Below are 21,801 nucleotides of genomic sequence, written 5' to 3' on the forward strand. Positions count from 1 at the left end.
TATTTTCTTCTTTTTGTTATAAGAAAAATCGAATAAACTAAATTTTAGTCATACATTGAGGGCAAAATTTATTCAGCCACATGTCTTTAGTAAAAAAAATGTCAATAAGCGTATATTTTTTGGTTTGCGCAAAAGTTATAGCGTCTACAAACTAGAGTACATTTTCTGGAATTTACACAGCTTTTAAATTTATGACTGCCTATCTCATTTCTTGAGGTGCTAAAATGGCAGGGCAGTACAAACCCCCCCCAAATGACCCCATTTTGGAAAGTAGACACCCAAAGGAAATTGCTGATGGGTATGTTGAGCCCATTGAATATTTTTTTTTTTTGTCCTAAGGGATTGAAAAAGGACAAAAAAAAAAAAAAATTTACAAAAAGTTGTCACTAAATGATATATTTCTCACACATGCCATGGTTATATGTGGAATTTCACCCCAAAATATATTCCGCTACTTCTCCCAAGTATGGGGATACCACTTGTGTGGGGCTTTTTGGGAGTCTAGTCGCGCACGGCACCCCGAAAACCAATCACCACCTTCAGGATTTCTAAGGGTGCAAATTTTTGATTTAACTCCTCACTACCTATCACAGTTTCGAAGGCCATAAAATGCCAAAATAGCACAAAATCCCCCAAAATGACCCCATTTTGGAAAGTAGACACCCCAAGCTATTTACTGAGAGGCATGTTGAGTCCATGGAATATTTTATATTTTGCCACAAGTTGCGGGAATATTACAAACTTTTTTTTTTTTGCACAAAGTTGTCACTAAATGATATATTGCTCACACATGCTATGGGCATATGTAAAATGACACCCCAAAATACATTCTGCTGCTTCTCCTGAGTACGGGGATACCACATGTGTGGGACTTTTTGGGAGCCTAGCCGCGTACGGGACCCCGAAATCCAAGCACCGCCTTCAGGATTTCTAAGGGCATACATTTTTTATTTTACTCCTCACTACCTATCACTACCTATCACAGTTTTGAAGGCCAAAAAATGCCAAGATGGCACAAAACCCTCCCCAAATGACCCCATTTTGGAAAGTAGACACCCCAAGCTATTTGCTGAGGGCCATGTTGAGACCATTGAATATTTTTTTTTTTGTCCCAAGGGATTGAATAATGACAAAAAAAAATAAAAAATTTACAAAAAGTTGGCACTAAATGATATATTGCTCACACATGCCATGGTTATATGTGGAATTGCACCCCAAAATATATTCCGCTACTTCTCCCGAGTATGGGGATACCACATGTGTGGGACTTTTTGGGAGTCTAGTCGCGCACGGCACCCCGAAAACCAATCACCACCTTCAGGATTTCTAAGGGTGCAAATTTTTGATTTAACTCCTCACTACCTATCACAGTTTCGAAGGCCATAAAATGCCAAAATAGCACAAAACCCCCCAAAATGACCCCATTTTGGAAAGTAGACACCCCAAGCTATTTACTGAGAGGCATGTTGAGTCCATGGAATATTTTATATTTTGCCAAAAGTTGCGGGAATATTACAAACTTTTTTTTTTTTGCACAAAGTTGTCACTAAATGATATATTGCTCACACATGCTATGGGCATAAGTCAAATTAAACCCCAAAATAAATTCTGCTGCTTCTCCCGAGTATGGGGATACCACATGTGGGGGACTTTTTGGGAGCCTAGCCACGTACGGGACCCCGAAAACCAAGCACTGCCTTCCGGATTTAAATATAAAATGCTACCAAAAAAACTGTTAGCGATCGCAGGGATCAGGCCTGACTCTGCGATCGCTGCAGTTATGTGTTTAGTGTTTTGTAAGTGACAGTGATCGATCGATACTGCACTTGGGTGGGCTGGGCAGAGGGGCAAAACGCAGGTGCTAGCAGGTATCTGGGCTGATCCCGCTAACAATGCGTTTTTTGGAACCCTGAACTGCTGGGGACGCTAGTATAGATCTGATCAGATCAGATATTGATCTGTTCAGATTCTATACCACTACGGGAGGTGTATGCTTTGCGCGTGGGTGTTAGCGGTACTGGCACTAACCTAGCGCTGCCTGGGGCGACGCAGACCCTGACCCTAAAACCTAATTGATATCACCCGCCGGGTGATCAGGGGGTTAAACCTTTATTGGGTAATAAATGGTGGGTGCCCTGATGCTATAAAAAGCAAACTAACCAGAGTCACCCGTAACACTTATACGGTGATCAGTGGTGAAAGGGTTAACTAGGGGCAATCAGGGGATTCAAATTTTTATTAGGTAGTATATGGGGGTCCCTGGCGCTATATAAAAACCTGACAGGGAACCTAAATAACTAACTGGCTAACCAGCGTCACCAGTGACACTTATACTGTGATCGCTGGTGAAAGGGTTAACTAGGGGCAATCAGGGGGTTAAAACCATTATTGGGTAGTATATCGGGGTACCTAGCGCTATAAAAACCTGGTGGTGAACCTAAAAAAATAACTAGCTATCTAGCGACAGTAGCGACACTGATGCAGCGATCAGAAAAATGATTGCTTAGTGACACTGGCAAAAGGGGGTGAAAGGGTTAACTAGGGGCACTCAGGATGTTAAAACCATTATTGGGTAGTATATCGGGGTACCTAGCGCTATAAAAACCTAGCGGTGAACCTAAAAAAATAACTAGCTACCTAGCGACAGTAGCGACACTGATGCAGCGATCAGAAAAATGATCGCTTAGTGACACTGGCAAAAGGGGGTGAAAGGGTTAACTAGGGGCAATCAGGATGTTAAAACCATTATTGGGTAGTATATCGGGGTACCTAGCGATATAAAAACCTGGCGGTGAACCTAAAAAAATAATCGGGGGATCGGGGGGGTTTGTGTGCCTGTGTGTGCCTACATGTCAGTGTAGTGTTGGTGCACACTTACTTTTAGTCTTCTCCTCGTAGTCCGGTCAAAAAGACCGCCCCGAGGAGAATGACATCACTTCCTCCTTCCTGTGTAAACAATACACAGTGGGAGGAAGTTCGTCATTGGCCAGGAGCGATCGAGAGGGGGTGGCCAGAAACCAACGGCCATCCCCTCATCACGGATCGCTCCCGGAGGGAAACAGACCGCCGTATCCAGCGGGAGGGGGTCCGATCGGACCCCCCACCCGCTGGAAGGCAGGCACGTACATGTACGTGCTTGTGCCTGCCTGTGCCATTGTGATGACGTACAATGGCAATACGGCGGTCCTTAAGTGGTTAAAGCCGAGCTTCAGGCACATATAAAAGACACACATTATTGTGGCTCTGTAGTCATTAATTAATATTTAAATTCATTTTTTAAATGAAAACAGTATAGTTACCTGCATTTTACTTGGTATGAGCTTCTTACATTACCTGCAGATATTATACAGAGAAGGAAGAGCAGTGCAACAGCTAAGGCAGGTCATACACGGTTCAAATCTGGGCCAGTTCAGCAAGGACCAGCAAAGATTCAAACTGTGTATGGGCAGGCTGAATGTACCAAGATAATTGGGTACAACCAGCATGCCGACTTTTACCTGTGAATATTGCTAGTGGCTGCTATAGCCGCTAGCAATAATCACTGTCTTCTCCCGGCTTCCCCTACCCTCCTCTGCTCCCCCGCCAGAGTAGACAATGGCCCGGCAGGAGTGATTCCCACATTAACCCGTAGTTGCAGGAAAAAAAATTGCTCTGTGTATGGCCTTAGAGTTGTGCTGCAGTGTTGATGTGCTAAAAAGGGCATGCGAATGTCACGCGGTAAGTCGGTTGCAATCGCAACGCATGACGCTTGTCACTTTTAGTAATACGAGCTTCTTTTAGGTAACAGTGTTGCATGTTGTGATTTGCTGCAACTGCAGCGCGACAATCACGGCAAGATTGGAGGAATTGGGGTGCCATTAGAAGTAATTTGCAGCCATTTGAATTTGGGGGATGGAATCCTGGCGCTTCCACCCGCAACCATGTGTGAATTTATTTCACCTGTGTGGTTTGTCTGGAGTTCAGCTTTAATTGCTGTCAATTAAAAAACAGCATTAATTAGCCTAAGGCCTCTTTCACATGGACGATCCGTTCAGGTCTGCCTGAAAAACTCCATAGAGCTGACCGCGGGTCAGCTCTATGGAGCATCCGTTCAGGTCCGCCTGAAAAACTCAGTTTTTCAGGCAGACCTGAACGGATCGTCCATGTGAAAGAGGCCTTAGGCTAATTAATGCTGTTTTTTAATTAGATCCGAAAAAGTGTGACGGAGTAAAAAACTATTTTTCCATCCGTCATCGGATAGGGTGACAATGGACACTGCCGTCCGTCGTCACCCGATCTCCCATAGGGGAGAGTGGCGCTGTGACAGGTCCGTCCCTGCGCAGTGACGAACCTGTCCTCTGCCTGCTCAGTGGAGATCGCTCCGGCGATCCCCGGCTGAGCAAGCAGATATCCACGGGGCGGATCAGCACGCCCCATGTGAAAGGACCCTTAAGCTTGGCAGATCATTGACTTTTAATAAGGGCACTTACCCGTCCAGCAAGACCGATCCATTGGGTTCCAGCGCTGCCATCCTAACGAAGGGAAATAGGCAGTGGAGCCTTGCGGCGCTTCGTGAAAGGACGCCTGTCTACTGGGACACACACCAGTCCCAGAAGACATTGTGCCCCATTTCCCAAGAGACAACGCAAGGGAGGACAAGAACTTTGGAGTAGGAGGTGGCAGATTAGGACGATCTGCCTAGCAAAAGCCATTTCTGGTGAGTAAAAACCTTTTTTTTCAAATGTATTTTAAGCGTGTTTATGTATTTTTTTTTTAAGGTGAACCTCCGCTTTAAGCAAAATGGATCGACACACATAACATTTAGCCCAGGTTCACACTGAGTTGCAAACTTGAAGCCGCGCGAGTTCAGCTGAACTCGCATGATTTCATTCCCACATGTCAGTCCTGATTTCAGCTGCGATTTCATAGATATCTGTGCAGGCTTCTACACAGATGTCAATGGAAACCGCACCCCGAAATCGCAAAAAGTAGTGCAGAAACTACTTTTTGAAACCGGTGCGGTGCCGCAAATGCAGCGTCACACTGATTAGGACGGTGCTATTGCCGGCAATTGCCACCGATTTGACATGCAATTTGACATGTCAAATTGCAGGTCAAATCACACAAATGTGAACCTGGGCTCAGGGTAGGATTTCTAACTTGCATGATGAATGTTTCATCCTCAGCATTATTGTGGAACAATTTCTGGGGTTACCAAAGACTTGACCAGGAACTCAATAGGCCACCTAAAGTAGAAAACCAGAAAAAATACAAAAATAAATAAATTATATATATATATATATATATATATATATAATTTAACAAATGAGATGAAAAATTGACGTGTATTCATTTTTATAATCCAAATTCATGAAATAGCAGATCTGTCATATAGAAAAAAGTACTCCCCTGTAATTACTACCACTTTAAATCTATTGAATTAGCATCCAGTGTTCCAAATTAGGTACCACTGATTACAATCTCCTTCGGGAGTATGCAGTTGGAGTGTGTCTTTTTAAAGTTCAACTTTTTTTCTAATTCCAGCTTCCCTATGTGCCCTTATACCATTAATGTACTTCTGTTGCAGAAAAAATAAAAGCTTTCTTTGTTTTTCAGAACAAGGCCTTATCTTAGTCCCTGGTGTGTTCCATAGAAAAGTTCATGACTTCCTGGTATGTAGATAGGGTTGCCACCTCATCCCTGTAAACCCGAACACCTTTGAGTTACACATATTCTGAGGCTAATTAAATGCACAAAAGGCACCAAGTGAGTTTAATTACCACCTTAATCAGCCACAGAACCTGTGTAATTAATATGTGTTCAGGTTTAAATGGATGAGGTGGCAATCCTATATGTAGATCTAGTGTTAGTTCACATCAGATGCAGTTCCGTGCCGAAGCCGCGATGCCCATAAGAAACGCAGAGGGAACATGTCAGCTCCCTCGGCGTGGATCGGGCCAGATGTCGGGGCCTCATTCTAAGGTAAGTATTTCATAATGAGCTAGTATGCACCACATGCCTTTTCCTTTGCAGGTCAGGGAAAAAAAAAACTTCAGCGGGTATACAACCGCTTTAACTGTACTGAAAACAACAACCAAATGTATTCACTGATAGTTCCTTCTGTTTCAAGCAAAAGCTTGTTGACAATAATCTAACAAGTTTGCGAGGAAGTTGATTAAAAACAAAAATATTTATGGACCCCGAGTACACTTGTGTGGGATGTACCTGTCAGAGTTCTGTACATTGCTTTCTGAAATGTGGTTTGCTTTCTTAAGATAAAAAAAAAAACGTGTATAACTTTCTGGTTTCTGGTATTTTTTTTTCTTGTTTAATGTTCTCAGCTATATTAATAAATCTTAAGTCTTCTACATGTAAGACATTTTTCTGTATGTGTGATACAGTTGTCTTGCCTTGATCTCAGGTTATTAAGAAAAATAAGAATTTAAAAAAAAAATGGCATGGGCTCCCACCAATTGGTGTGGAGCTCCCGTTATTATCCATACCAGACCCAAAGGGCCTGGTATATATTGGGGGGGGGGACGCTGTTTTTTTTTAAAATGATTTTTTATGTATATTGCCGGGATCTGGCATTATATTACAGCCGCAAGCAATTTTAAATGCCATTTTTCCCTTTAGAAATGCCATTTTGCTGCAGTACTGTTCTAAACATAGGAAACATTTGCTGCTTTACAGGCAGACTAAGAGGAACCCCAGGCACAATATTTAAATGAATATTTAATTGACTTAAGATCAGACCACTTTTAGCGATTCGGCACTGCATTGCTTTAACTGACAATTGCGCGGTCGTGCGACGTGGCTCCCAAACAAAATTGACGTCCTTTTTTTCCCACAAATAGAGCTTTCTTTTGGTGGTATTTGATCACCCCTGCGGTTTTTATTTTTTGCGCTATAAACAAAAATAGAGCGACAATTTTGAAAAAAACATTATTTTTTACTGTTTGTTATAATAAATATCCCCCAAAAATATATAAAAAACAGTTTTTTCCCTCAGTTTAGGCCGATACGTATTCTTATACATATTTTTGGTAAAAAAATCGCAATAAGTGATTACTGATTGGTTTGCGCAAAAGTTATAACGTTTACAAAATAGGGGATAGTTTTATGGCATTTTTATTAATATTTTTTTTACTAGTAATGGCGGCGATCAGCAATTTTTATTTTGACTGCAACATTATGGCGGACACATCGGACATTTTTGAGACCATTATCATTTATACAGCAATTTGCTATACAAATGCACTGATTCCTGTGTAAATGACACTGGCAGTAAAGGGTTTAACCAGGGATTGGCAGTGTAGGGGTTAAGTGTTCCTAGGGGCGTATTACTAACTGCGGGGGGCTGGGCTTTGTGTTAGTGAACACTGATCTCTGCTCCAATCACATGGAGCAGAGATCAGCGTCACTTGTTGCTAGGCAGAATGGGGAGATGCTGTTTACAATGTTGATAACGGCATCTCCCAGTTCAGCCTTCCCCGTGAGACGATCGTGGGTATCAGTATCAGACAGTAACACAGTGCTTTTATATATACTGTGTGTGTATTATATATATTTATGAGTTTACTTTATTTAAACTAAAAAACTGAATATATTTAACCTAAGCCTCATGTTATTTTTTTAGACCTAATCTCTGCCTTAAATTGAACACTTACAGGGACCCTATGTAAAGTTCTATTTAATTCTTGACTCCCAAAAGGTACCTTCTATTGCTCTCAGCCTCCCTCTTCCATTTTTTTCCTTTTATTGTTGTGATCTGACTTCCTGTTAGAAAGTGGGTAAATTCATTCTACATGGTCACACTGTGTGCAGGAACATAGCCACCCTCTCTTACTCGCTTCCAAGATGGACTAGGGACTGTTGGATTCATAGTGTGCATAAAGCAGTGTATATGAACACAACTAATGTGCACTGCTTATTCCAAACCAATGTAATTGCAGGGAAAAAAGGAGGGGTTTGGGAGCTTACAGAGGATATTACAAAGAGGAAGAGGAAACCGCAGTAAGAAATAATTTAATGGAAAATAGATTACTGAGTCATTAGGTAGTAGATGTGTATGAATACATTTTGAAGAATAAGGATATTGGTTAGTGTCACTTTAATTCAAGCCTAACTCGAATGTGTCAAAAGTTATCAGGCTAATAACAGAGGAACTGAGTAGGAGACAACTAGGGGACATAGTGCTTTGAAGTGAGATAAGAAAAAACTATTTCACGAATTGGGGTTAACATCCACTTTAGGCTTTTCTGCATCTGCTTTTAGGAAATGAAATACAGTAGTTTTGAAAGCATATCTTTCTTCCTAAAAGATGTCCATTGTTTGTAAGCAATTTAGAAAAATAACTAATTTTTGTATTTTTCTTTTCTTGTGAGCATTGCAAAGCTGCATCAAAGCCTGCAATAAGGAAGAAAGACTCTAAATCTGTCAGTGTAAGTATTCTACATCTACAACATACATAAATACAATTGCAGAGTAAAAGTGTTATGTACTTAACCACAACAATAATATTCCTTCCTGGTCTACCTAGATGAAACCATGAAATAACTGCATCTCTGCATAAACATGGTAGGTTTTCACCTACAGAATCAGATTTATAGATGTTTTAGATCAACAACATAGCAGGTGACTCTTCTCAAAAAGGATATTTAACTTTTAGGCAGATGCTGGAAATTTAAAAAGTAGGGGATTCTTGCTGCTTGAGACCCCAAAAACAATCAAAGGGATTATTCTCAATATGTCAATCTATAATTGAAATATCATTTTTGGGTGTATGAACCCTTAAGTGTGAGCAAAGGTCAGTGATTATGTAGCACTGTTCCCGCAGGAACTATTGGAAAATGTGTCCCCTGGGCTTTCCACTGATTATCCTGCACAGTACACAGTATTTCACACAGCCAGGCATCTGCAGCATTTACAGTGGGTGTAGTGTGCCTCCTGCACAGTATACACCTGAAGCTACCCCTTATTGCTGGCGTTGTTCTGTTTCTGTAACACAGGCATCTGCAGCAGTTACAGTGGGTGTAGTGTTCCTCCCGCACAGTATACACCTGAAGCTACCCCAATTGCTGGTGTTCTTCAGATCCTATATCACAGGCAGGCAGCTGCAGTAATTATAGTCGGTGTACTGTGTGATCTGCTCAGTGTGCACCTAAAGCTACCCCAATTGCTGGTTTTCCCATCTCCCTGCAGGCCATTAGTATGTCTGGAAGGCCAACAAGGAGAGGCAGACAGTCACGAGCCAATAAAAGAGGGCAAGCAGGCTCTGTGTCTAGAGGCCACAGTGCTGGTGGTGGATGTGGTGCATTATCATCAGCACATGGCCATGGGACACGCTTGTCCTTATTTTTGGCAGCTGGACGTGTTGAGCCGCATCATGCTTAAGACTTGGTAGAGTGGATGACCAAGCCCTCCTTCTCCTCCTCATCCTTTCTCACCCAGGCTCAGGGTACTAGCAAAGCAGCTGCCAACACATCCTCTTCCCTCGTCTCAATGTCATCAGTCACTTCTTCCCTAGACCCACCATATCCTCCTGAGGAGTCCCCCAAACTGTTTGAGCACAGTGTTGGGTACATGCTCCAGGAGGATGCCCAGCGTTTTAAAGGCTCTGATGACGATACCCAGCTAGAGGAAGGCAGAAGCGCGAACGCAGAGAGAGGGGATGCTCAAGAAGGACAGCAATCTGGCAGTCATGTTCCACCAGTTGCAGCATACTGCCAGGTTTGCTCCAGTGATGCAGAGGGAGGGGATGATCACTGACTCCACATGGGTGCCTGATAGGAGAAAGGAGGAGGAGGAGGCACATCTCCAACGAGGCAGGATGCCCTCCGGGGGCCAGTTTAAGGGCAGCACTCTGACTGAATCACACCGCAGAACTCCGCCTGTGCAGGGCCCTGCCTCTGTGCATTATTCCAAAAGTACTTTGGTGTGGGCCTTTTTTGAGTCGAGTGCATTAAATCGCACCGCTGCTATTTGCAACATATATCTCAAGAGTATCTCGCGTGGCAAAAACATCAGCCACTTGGGCACCACATGCTTGACCAGACATATGTTGATCTGCCATGCAGCTCATTGGCAAGTGTACCTTAAAGACCCACACCAAAGAACAAAGCAGACCTCTCCTTGCTCCTCATTAGGGATGAGCCGAACACCCCCCGGTTCGGTTCGCACCAGAACTTTCGAACGGACCCCACGTTCGTTACGAACGTTAGAACCCCATTGAAGTCTATGGGACTCGAACGTTCGAAATGGAAAGTGCTAATTTTAACGGCTAATATGCAAGATACTGTCCTAAAAAGGGTTTGGAGACCTGCCTCCTGCCCCAGGGGACATGGGTCAATGCAAAAAAAAGTTTTAAAAACGGCCGTTTTGACGGGAGCACTGATTTTAATGACGATTAAAGTGAAAAAAAAAAGTGAAATATTCCTTTAAATATGGTGCCTGTGGGGTGTCTGTAGTATGCCTGTGAAGTGCCACGTGTTTCCCGTGTTTAGAACAGTCCCTGCACAAAATGACATTTAACGGAAATAACACCATTTAAAACTGCTTGCGGTTTTAATGTTATATCTGATTCCTGCAATATGGTTGAAAATCATTGAGAAAAATGGCATGGGTAGCCCTCCCTGCCCATTACCAGCCTATTTGGGTCTTGTACGCATATTAAGGGGAACCCTGTACCCATATTAAAAAAAGGAAATGCGTGTGGCCCCCAGGCCCTATATACTCAGAACAGCAGTATACAGGCGGTGCAAACAAGACAGGGACTGTGTAGGATTGTTGTGTTAAGTTGAATCTGTTTGTAATTTTCAACTGGTACATTCTTAAAGTGTAGCTCCAGTCAAAAAAACAATTTTTAAGCTTTTTGGAAAACATAGGGAAGGGTTATCACCCCTGTATAATTTGTTTTGTCGTCCATCTTTTTTCATCTCACTTGCTGCTGTCTCCTTGCGTTTGCAAGTAGGAGATGTTTGTAAGTTGGATGTTTGAAAGTAGGGGCCTGCCCTATATGCTCTGCAGAAATGGCGGAACAAGGTGTTGGTTTTGCCACAACATTGTAAGCCCTCAAAGTGACTCTTGGTGGGCGCTGGAGCGCCCTGCTGTGAACGATTATATCAAGAATTGTAATTACATGCCATTGTTGAACAGTGGTAGAAAAATTGACCTTTGGTGGTTGTGGTGCTGGTTCCACAACACTATAAGTCCTCACCGTTACTCTGGGTGGGCACAGGAAGGGGCCCTCCTGTGAAATATTATATAGAGAATTGTAATTACATGTCCCTGTTAAACAGGGGCAGAAAAATTTGGCCTTAGGCACTGCTGCTGGTGCCACCACACTGCAACCTCTTCCATATACTCTAGTTTTATTGCAGGAATTAGCCCTGCTGCAAAGCATTGCATCAAAAATTGTACTTAAACGCCCCTGTTAAACAGGGGCAGAAAAATTGGGCCTTAGGCACTGGTGCTGGTGCCACCACACTGCAACCTCTGCCATATACTCTAGTTTTATTGCAGGAATTAGCCCTGCTGCAAAGCATTGCATCAAAAATTGTAATTAAACGCCCCTGTTAAACAGGGGCAGAAAAATTGGGCCTTAGGCACTGGTGCTGGTGCCACCACACTGCAACCTCTGCCATATACTCTAGTTTTATTGCAGGAATTAGCCCTGCTGCAAAGCATTGCATCAAAAATTGTAATTAAACGCCCCTGTTAAACAGGGGCAGAAAAATTGGGCTGCTGGCATCACCCAGAACCAAAAATGTTCTTCCAACATATCAGCGGAGGAGGAAGAGGATAGACAATCAACATAACAGGACAGTCACTCAGCATCAGCATAGGCAGTCTTGAAGGGATGTGATATTTCAAAAAAAATTATTCGGTTACATCAGCTTCAGGTGCTTGGTAGCTGTGGGTGATCCAAGACTGATTCATCTTGATGAAGGTCAGTCGATCAACTGATTCGGTGGAGAGGCGCACACAGCAGCACTGAAGGTGCGTTCCAAAAGAACGCTGGATGCAGGACAGGCCAGTAGCTCAATTGCATACTGTGCAAGCTCTGGCCAGTGATCCATCCTCAAGACCCAGTAAGCCAGAGGATTTTCGGTGGGAAAGGTGTTCAAGTCTGACCTTGCCCCTAGGTATTCCTGCACCATGTAAATCAGACGCTGGCGATGGGTGCTGGAACCAATCATACCTTGGGGCTGCGGACTAAAAAATTGTCTGAAAGCATCAGTCAGACGGCCACCTTCTACACCGCTCCTTCTGACCGATGCCTCAGCAACACGTTGTCCAGGACCAGGAGTTTGTAACCTCCCAGTCTCTGGGAACGCGTTGCACAGACCTTTCTGCAAGGCCTCCCGGAGATGTCTCATCCTCTGCTCCCTCTGCGATGGCAAGATAAGATCGGCAACCTTACCCTTGTACCATGGATCAAGGAGAGTGGCCAGCCAGTAATGGTCCCTCTCCTTGATCCGAAGAATACGAGGATCCTTCCGCAGGCTTTGCAGGATCAGGGAGGCCATGCAGCATAGGTTAGCTGAGGCATTCGGTCCGGAGTCCTCTGGGTCACTAAGGACAACATGATCCGCAGCTACCTCCTCCCAGCCACGTACAAGTCCACGTGTTTCTTGGGACTGTAAATCATCCCTATAAGACTGCTGCTGCTGCTGATGCTGATGCTGAGTGCCAGCCTCCACCTCCATGCTGACACAATCATCCTCCTCCTCCTCTTCCTCCTCCTCATCCTCTTCCTGTGTGATGGGTGGCACAGCAGGAACACTGTCTGGATAAAGGGGGCCTTGAGAGGCAAGGAAGTCCTCCTCTTCCTGCCTCTGTTCTGCCTCAAGTGCCCTGTCCATTATTCCACGCAGCGTATGCTCCAAGAGGTGGACAAGAGGTACAGTGTCACTGATGCATGCACTGTCACTGCTCACCATCCTTGTGGCCTCCTCAAACGGTGACAGGACAGTGCATGCATCCCTGATCATGCCCCACTGGCGTGGTGAGAAAAAACCAAGCACTCATTGATGGCCCTCTGCTGCGTGTGCAGCCGCTGCAGCATGGCCAATGTTGAGTTCCATCTGGTGGGCATGTCACATATAAGGCGGTTCTTGGGCAGGTTCAACTCCTTTTGGAGCTCAGCCAGCCGAGCACAGGCATTAAATGATCGGCGGAAATGCACACAGACTTTCCTGGCCTGCTTCAGGACATCCTGTAAGCAGGGGTACCTGCCCAAGAACCGCTGCACCACCAGGTTAAGGACGTGAGCTACACAGGGCACATGGGTCAGTTGTCCCTGTCGGAGGGCGGAGAGGAGGTTGGTGCCATTGTCGCAAACCACCATTCCTGGCTTAAGCTGGCGTGGCGTCAACCACCTCTCGGCCTGCCCCTGCAGAGCTGACAAAACATCCGCCCCAGTGTGGCTCCTGTCCCCCAAACAAACCAGCGCAAGCACGGCATGGCATCGTTTTGCCTGCGTACTTGCGTAGCCCCTGGAACGCCTACGGAGCACCGTTGGTTCTGAGGACAGAGCACTGGAAGAGGCCATGGAGGAAGAAGAAGAGAAGGGGGTGGAGGAGAGAGGTGTGTCACAACCAATAGTATCATTTTGGAGGCGTGGTGGCGGAACAACCTCCAACACTACTGCACCTTGTCCTGCATCCTTCCCAGCAGCCAGAAGAGTGACCCAATGGGCCGTGAAAGACAGGTAACGTCCCTGTCCATGCCTGCTGGACCATGAGTCAGTGGTAATATGCACCTTACTGCTGACCGCCCTGTCCAGCGAGGCAAGGACATTGCCTTCCACATGCCGGTAGAGAGCCGGAATCGCGTTCCGTGAGAAAAAGTGGCGTTTGGGGACCTGCCACTGAGGAACCGCACATTGTACAAACTCACGGAAGGGGGCCGAGTCTACCAACTGAAAAGGCAGCAGTTGAAGTGCTAGCAATTTAGCCAAGCTAGCATTCAACCGCTGGGCATGTGGATGGCTGGGAGTCAACTTCTTCCGCCGGTCCAGCAGCTGGGGCAGGGACATTTGCCTGCTATAATCGGACGTGGGTGTACCACTAGCAGAGTTCCCGGAAGCACTTGGCTGTGACACACCTAATTCTACACCTTCATTCCTCTCAGAGCAGGTTTAAGAGAGGACTGAAGGTCTAGTGGGGTTGGAGATGCCAGCTGATGAGGAGCAAGGAGAGGTCCGCTTTGTTCTTTGGTGTGGGTCTTTGAGGTACGCTTGCCAACGAGCTGCATGGCAGGTCAACATATGTCTGGTCAAGCATGTGGTGCCCAAGCGGCTGATGTTTTGGCCACGTGAGATACGCTTGAGACATATGTTGCAAATAGCAGCGGTGCGATATGATGCACTCGTCTCAAAAAAGGCCCACACCAAAGAACTTTTAGAATAACGTGCAGAGGCAGCGCCCTGCACAGGCGGAGCTCTGCGGTGTGATTCAGTCGGTGTGCTGCCCCTAAGCTGGCCCCCGGAGGGCATCCTGCCTCGTTGGACATGTGCCTCCTCCTCCTCCTCCTCCTCCTCCTCCTCCCTCCTTCCAGGCACCCACGTGGAGTCAGTGCCCTCATCATCCCCTCCCTCTTCATCGCTGTAGCAAACCTGGCAGTATGCTGCAGCTTGTGGAACATGACTGCCAGATTGCTGTCCTTCTTGAGCATCCCCTCTCTCTGCGCTCATGCTACTGCCTTCCTCTAGCTGAGTGTCATCATCAGAGCCCACCAAACACTGGGCATCCTCCTGGAGCATGTACCCAACACTGTGCTCAAAGAGTTCAGGAGACTCGTCAGGAGGACGTGGTGGGTCTAGGGAAGGAGTCACTGATGGTGACATTGAGAGGAGGGAAGACGATGCGTTGGCAGCTGCTTTGCTACTACCCTGAGCCTGGGTGAGAGAGGATGAGGAGGATGAAGAGGGCTTGGTCATCCACTCTACCAAGTCGTTGGCATGTTGCGGTTCAACATGTCCAGCTGCCGAAAAGAAGGACAAGCATGTCCCATGGCCACTTGCTGATGACAATGAACCGCGTCCACGACCAGCACTGTTGTCTCTAGACACAGAGCCTGCTTGCCCTCTTTTATCGGCTCGCGCCTGTCTGCCTCTCCTTGCTGGCCTTACAGACATGGTAATGGCCTGAAGGGAGTTGCAGATCCTGCAGATGCCTTTTTTTATAGAACACCAGAGATAAAGGGGTATATACAGATGTATACTGTGCTGTGCTGGAGGCACACACAACTTCCAATAACTCCTGCAGATGGCAATTGGGCTCAAATAGAGAACAGCTATGTAGGTGGATTATAGCGGTATGTACTGGGTACAGAGCACGCAGACAGCACACACTATCTCCTAACACTACTGACTGCAAGCTCTATTATTAAAGATAGATCACTAGCTATATAGATGAGGTGAATATAGTGGTGTATACTGCGGTCAGGGCACAGACAATAACCACTACACAACAGCAAGATAGGAAATCAGCCAAAAACGATCGGTGTGTACTGTGTTGAAGGTACACAGAACACCCACTGCTTCAGATGCCAACATACTACACGAGGCCGCCTCAATGGCGGCCTTATATAGTGTGGGGCGTGCACTACACAGCCTGAGCTATGATTGGCCACAGGCATCCTGCCTGTGGCCAATCATGGCTCTCCTCGCTGCTGGCGCTGCGATTGGCCAAGCATGCAGGGTCACAGTGCATGCTTGGCCAATCATGAGCCAGCAATGCACTGCGCCATCGCAGTGCATTGTGGGCCGTGAGCGCCATGCGAATTTTGACGCGAACGGACCAAGTGTTCGGATTTCGCCGAACGGACTAATAGCCAATGTTCGAGTCGAACGTACGTTCGACTCGAACACGAAGCTCATCCCTACTCCTCATCAGCTGGGATCTCCAACCCCACTATTCCTTCAGTCCCCTCTGAAACCTGCACTGAGAGGAATGAAGGTGTACAATTAGGTGTGTCACAGCCAAGTACTTGCGGGCACTATGCTAGCTGTTCACCAACGTCTGATTGTACCAGGCAAATTTCCCTGCCCCAGCTGCTGGACCATCGAAAGAACTTCACTCCCAGCCATCCACATGCCCAGCGGTTGAATCCTAGCTTGACTAAATTGCTAGCACTTCAACTGCTGCCTTTTCAGTTGGTAGACTCGGCCTCCTTCTGTGAGTCTGTGCAATGTGCAGTTCCTCAGTGGGAGGTTCCCAAACGCCACTTTTTCTCACAGAAGGCGATTACGTCTCTCTACAGGCATGTGGAAGGCAATGTATTTGCCTCGCTGGACTGTCAGCGGCAAGGTGCATATTACCGCTGACTCATGGTCCAGCAGGCATGCACAGGGACGTTACCTATCTTTCACGGTCCATTGGGTCACTCTTCTGGCAGCTGGGAAGGCTGCAGGACAAAGTGCAGTAGTGTTGGAGGTTGTTCCGCCACTACGCCTCCAAAATGCTACTACTGGTTGTGACACACCTGTCTCTTCCACCAACTCCTCTTCTTCTTCCTCCATGGCTTCTTCTTGTGCTTTGTCCTCCGAACCAGTGGTGCTCCGTAGGCATTCAAGGGGCTACGCAAGTACGCAGGCAAAAAGTGTGCGCTGGTGTGTTTGGGGGACAGGAGCCATGCATAGGCAGATATTTTGTCAGCTCTGCAGGGGCAGGCCGAACGGTGGTTGACACCTCGCCAGCTTAAGCCAGGAATGCTGGTTTGCGACAATGGCACAAACCTCCTCTCCGCCCTCCGACAGAGACAACTGACCGATGTGCCCTGTCTGGCTCACATCCTTAACCTGGTGGTGCAGCGGTTCTTGGACAGGTACCCGGGCTTACAGGATGTCCTGAGGCAGGCCAGGAAAGTCTGTGTGCATTTTCACCAATCATATAATGCCAGTGGTCAGCTGGCTGAGCTCCAAAAGGAGTTCAACCTGCCCAAGAACCGCCTTATATGTGACATGCTCACCAGGTGGAACTCAATGTTGGCCATGCTGCAGTGGCTGCACATGCAGCAGAGGGCCATCAATGAGTACCTGTGCGACTACGGCACCAGGACAGGGTCAGGGGAGCTCAGTTTTTTTTTCACCATGCCAGTGGGGCATGATCAGGGATGCATGCACTGTCCTGTCACCATTTGAGGAGGCCACGAGGATGGCGAGCAGTGACACTGTACCTCTTGTCCACCTGTTGGAGCATACGCTGCATGGAATAATGGACAAGGCACTTGAGGCAGAAAGAGGATGACTTCCTTGCCTCTCAAGGCCCCCTTTATCCAGACAGTGTTCCTGCTGTCCCACCTATGAGGGAGGAGGATTGGGGGAGGAGGATGTCAGAATGTCGGTGGAGCCTGGCACTCATCATCAGCAGCAGCAGTCTTTTAGGGATGATTTACAGTCCCAAGAAACACGTGGACTTGTACGTGGCTGGGAGGAGGTGGCTGCGGATCATGTCGTCCTTAGAGACCAAGAGGACTCCGGACTGAATGCCTCAGCTAACCTATGCAGCATGACCTCCCTGATCCTGCAAAGCCTGCGGAAGGATCCTCATATTATTCGGAACAAGGAGAGGGACCATTACTGGCTGGAAACTCTCCTTGATCCACGGTACAAGGGTAAGGTTGCGGACCTTATCTTGCCATCGCAGAGGGAGCAGAGTATGAGACATCTCCGGGAGGCCTTGTAGAAAGGTCTGTGCAATGCGTTCCCAGAGACTGGGAGGTTACAAACTCCTGGTCCTGGACAACATGTTGCTGAGGCTTCGGTCAGTCACAGAAGGAGCGGTGGAGAAGGTGGCCGTCTGACTGATGCGTTCAGACAATTTTTTAGTCCGCAGCCCCAAGGTATGATCGGTTCCAGCAACCATCACCAGCGTCTGATTTACATGGTGCAGGAATACCTAGGGGCAAGGTCAGACTTGGACACCTTTCCCTCCGAACATCCTCTGGCTTACTGGGTCTTGAGGATGAATCACTGGCCAGAGCTTGCACAGTATTCAATTGAGCTACTGGCCTGTCCTGCATCCAGCGTTCTTTCAGAACGCACATTCAGTGCTGCTGGAGGCTTTGTAACCAACCACAGGGTGCGGCTGTCCACCGACTTGGTTAATCGACTGACCTTCATAAAGATGAATCAGTCTTGGATCACCACCAGCTATTAAGCACCTGAAGCTGATGTAGCCGAATCATTTTTTTGAAATGTCACATCCCTTCAAGACTGTCTATGCTGATGCTGAGTGACTGTCCTGTTATGTTGACTGACTATCCTCTTCCTCCTCAATGATCCTGCTGATAGCATGGAAGAACATTTTTGGTTCTGGGTGCCGCCACCAGTGGCTAAGGCCTAATTTTTCAGCCCCTATTTAACAGGGGCATGTAATTACAATTTTTGATGCAATACTTTGCAGCAGGGCTCATTCCTGCACTCGATCTAGAGTATCTGTGAGGGGTTGCAGTGTTGTGGTACCAGTGCCCAAGGACCAATTTTTCAGCCCCTGTTTAACAGGTGCATGTATATACCATTCTTGATATAATATTTCACAGCATGGCCCGTTCCAGCACCCACCGAGAGTAACTGTGAGGACTTACAGTGTTCTGGCACCAGCACCACCACCACAACCACCAAAGGCCTGATTTTTCTACCACTGTTCAACAATAGCATGTAATTACAATTCTTGATATAATAGTTCACAGCAGGGTGCTCCAGTGCCCACCAAGAATCACTTTGAGGGCTTACAGTGTTAACTTGTGGCAACACCAACACCTTAGGGCCAAATTTGTGCAGAGCATATAGTGCAGTCCCCTACTTTCAAGCATCCAACTTACAAACATCTCCTACTTACAAATGGAAGAAGACAACAGGAAGTGAGATGAAAAAAGACGGGCAGCCAAAAAAATTATACAGGGGTGATAATCCTTCCCTATGTTTTCCAAAAAGCTTAAAAATAGATTTTTTGACTGGAGCTACACTTTAAAAATGTACCAGTTCAAAATTACAAACAGATTCTACTTAACACAACAAACCTACACAGTCCCTGTCTTGTTTGCACCGCCTGTATACTGCTGTTCTGAGTATATAGGGCCTAGGGGCCCCACACATTTTCTTTTTTTAATTTGGGTACGGGTTCCCCTTAATATCCATTCAAGACCCAAAGGGGCTGGTAATGGGCAGGGGGGCTACCCGTGCCATTTTTCTCAATGATTTTCATCTGTATTGCTGGAACCAGACATTACATTAAAACCGCAAGCAGTTTTAAATTACTTTTTTTCCGTTAAATGTCATTTTGTGCAGGGACTGTTCTAAACACAGGACACACGTGCCACTTCACAGGCATACTATAGACACCCCCCAGGAATGATATTTAAAGGAATATTTCACTTTTTTTTCACTTTATTCGTCATTAAAATCAGTGTTCCCAAAAAAACTTTTTTTGCATTGATCCATGTCCCCTGGGGCAGGAGCCAGGTCCCCAAACCCATTTAAGGACAATATCTTGCATATTAGCCTTTAAAATGAGCACTTTTGATTTCAAACGTTCAAGTACCATAAACTTTAATGGGGTTCTAAAGTTCGTATGAATTTTAGGTCCGTTTGAAGGTTCTGGTGCGAACCGAACCAGGGGGGTGTTCGGCTCATCCCTAACCAGCAATGTCTTATGGCGGCAGTAGCAGGTGTTTTGCAGCAGACGGGAGAGTGTTCGCTCCACAAGTTAACTGTTGGTGCTCCCCACTATGCTCCATGGACTGTGCTGACCCATTTATGGCCCGGGACACACATGGCAGGAATTGCTGATTGGAGGAAAGGGAGACCAGTGAACATCTGTTCGCTGATCTCCCCTAGCTAGAATGAATTTGGGAGCAACATGTAATACATCACGTCTGGTTTCTTTTGTCATTTTCCCTGGTCTTTGCGGCCAGGAAAAAAGCTAATGGATCATTATCTGTGCTCCATTGGCTTCAATAGAAGGCAGGTAAGACATCAGGGATCTACAAGTTAGAATTTACTTTAGTGTATTTTTTTTTAGAAGATTTGCACTTGAAATCTGTTATGCAAATATCGTGAGACATAAAATAAATTGGAACTACCACTATTTTATTCTCCAGTGTATCTGCTTTCAGAAAATATATAATGTTTGGGGATTTTAATTAATCTTCAGTCAAAATTATATTTTAAACGTGTGCAAAAAAAACCCTCTGGCAGTGAAAGGATTAGAAGACAAATTCATTTAAATGTTTTACTTGAGTAAAGACAATAAGTTTTCAAAAATAATCCTTATGTGTACATTCTTGAATTCAAAATTATTTTGATTTGAAAGAACTCATCACAATCATAAAGCTCCAGAAGAGATTACCATTTCAGAAAAAACGTGTTCTGGAATGATAACAATTGAACAAAAAAAAAAAAAAAAAAAGAACAATTGCTGTAGTTAAATGATATTTTAGTAACAATGAAAATGTATACATAATCTATAGATTTTACTGCTGCAGAACATACGAAAATCAGAATGTGTATTAAAATTCAACCTATAGTCCAGGATGTATAAGGCTTCTAGCGCTGATAGACACATACAACCATATGAAAATGCAGGGTACAGTGCTTTCTAACTCAAAGCTGTACAAATTGGATCTGTAAGTGAGGACTTTGAATCTGTTAAGCAGCTAACAAAATACATTACAGAAATGACACCATTTCTTGTGGAATACTACAGGAAGTAGACCTATGGGTCCCCTTAGCAAATGTGAATAGACAGATGTGCTTCTAATTTAAAGTGTATGTGTGTGTAAGTGTGTGTGTATGTGTGTGTGTGTGTGTATATATATATATATATATATATATGCTACATATGTGAATGACAGTTCTATCTGGACCGCGGCTCCACCACTTGGCAGTCTGTGTGGTATAATCCTAGGCCATTCCCCCCCTCCTCCATAGGTGAGGGGGATATGGGTGTATCTCTTTGCTGAATATATATGGAAGTCTCTTTGCTGGATTGAGCCATCTCTTTGCTGAATATATGGGGATGTCTCTTTGCTGGACTGAGCTGTCTCTTTGCTGAATATATGGGGATGCAGGGGTGTACCTAGAGCATTTGGCACCCGGGGCACATTACACAGCCCCGCGACAGCTCTGGACCCCCTGGGAATTACACAGCCCCTCACAGCTATGGACCCCCTGGACATTACACAGCCCCTCACAGCTCTAGACCCCCTGTACATTACACAGCCCTCCCCCACATCTCTGGACCCCCTGGACGTAAGACAGCCCCCCCACAGCTCTGGGCCCCGTGGACATTACACAGCTCCCCCCCCCCACAGCTCTGGAACCCATGGACATTACACAGTCCCCACACAGCTCTGGACCCCCTGTACATTACACAGCCCCCCCCATAGCTCTGGACCACCTGCACATTTTACAGCCCCCCCCCCACCACAGCTCTGGGGGGATGTCTCTTTGTTGTATATATGGCGATGTTCCTGTGCTGGATTTGGCTGTCTCTTTGAAAAGGTAGGGCAGTTAGTGTTAGTGTAGCGTCCTGCTCAAAAGAGTCAACCTTGTCGTCATGGTTGCAGGCTTCATATTTTTTGACCAAAATATAATTCCTTACTATTAAATCTCAAAAACACTGATGACTTGGAATACACTTTTCATTTTCACATATTCAATTTGTAAGAGTTTTAAAATAAAAGTGGGTGCACTGAAGGCTATAGGGGGGATTCAGTGGGAAGGCCAGTGGGCGGGCCCTGGGGAATGTCAGTGGTAAGGCCTGGGGGGTCCAGGCCTAAAGCTGTGTAAAATTTCTGATGGCTGCCATGCTT

General features: G+C 45.9%; 1 protein-coding gene across 3 annotated transcripts in view; it reads left to right on the forward strand.

The window, feature by feature from the left end:
- The window catches only part of MLIP (muscular LMNA interacting protein), a 415,413-nt gene that overhangs the window by 260,743 nt on the left and 132,869 nt on the right, over positions 1 to 21,801 (forward strand). For all 3 annotated transcript variants that reach the window (XR_013276824.1, XM_077487812.1, XM_077487813.1), the window contains one exon: positions 8,367 to 8,423. Coding sequence is in view for 2 of the 3 variants with exons in the window: in XM_077487812.1 (XP_077343938.1) it covers positions 8,367 to 8,423 (57 nt within the window). In the remaining variant the exon portion in view is untranslated. The remainder of the gene's footprint in view (positions 1 to 8,366; positions 8,424 to 21,801) is intronic.

The sequence above is a fragment of the Lithobates pipiens genome, unplaced genomic scaffold (genome assembly GCF_037356315.1).
Source record: "Lithobates pipiens isolate NorthernLeopardFrog02 unplaced genomic scaffold, aLitPip1_a1.2 Scaffold_18, whole genome shotgun sequence".
NCBI classification, from domain to species: domain Eukaryota; kingdom Metazoa; phylum Chordata; class Amphibia; order Anura; family Ranidae; genus Lithobates; species Lithobates pipiens.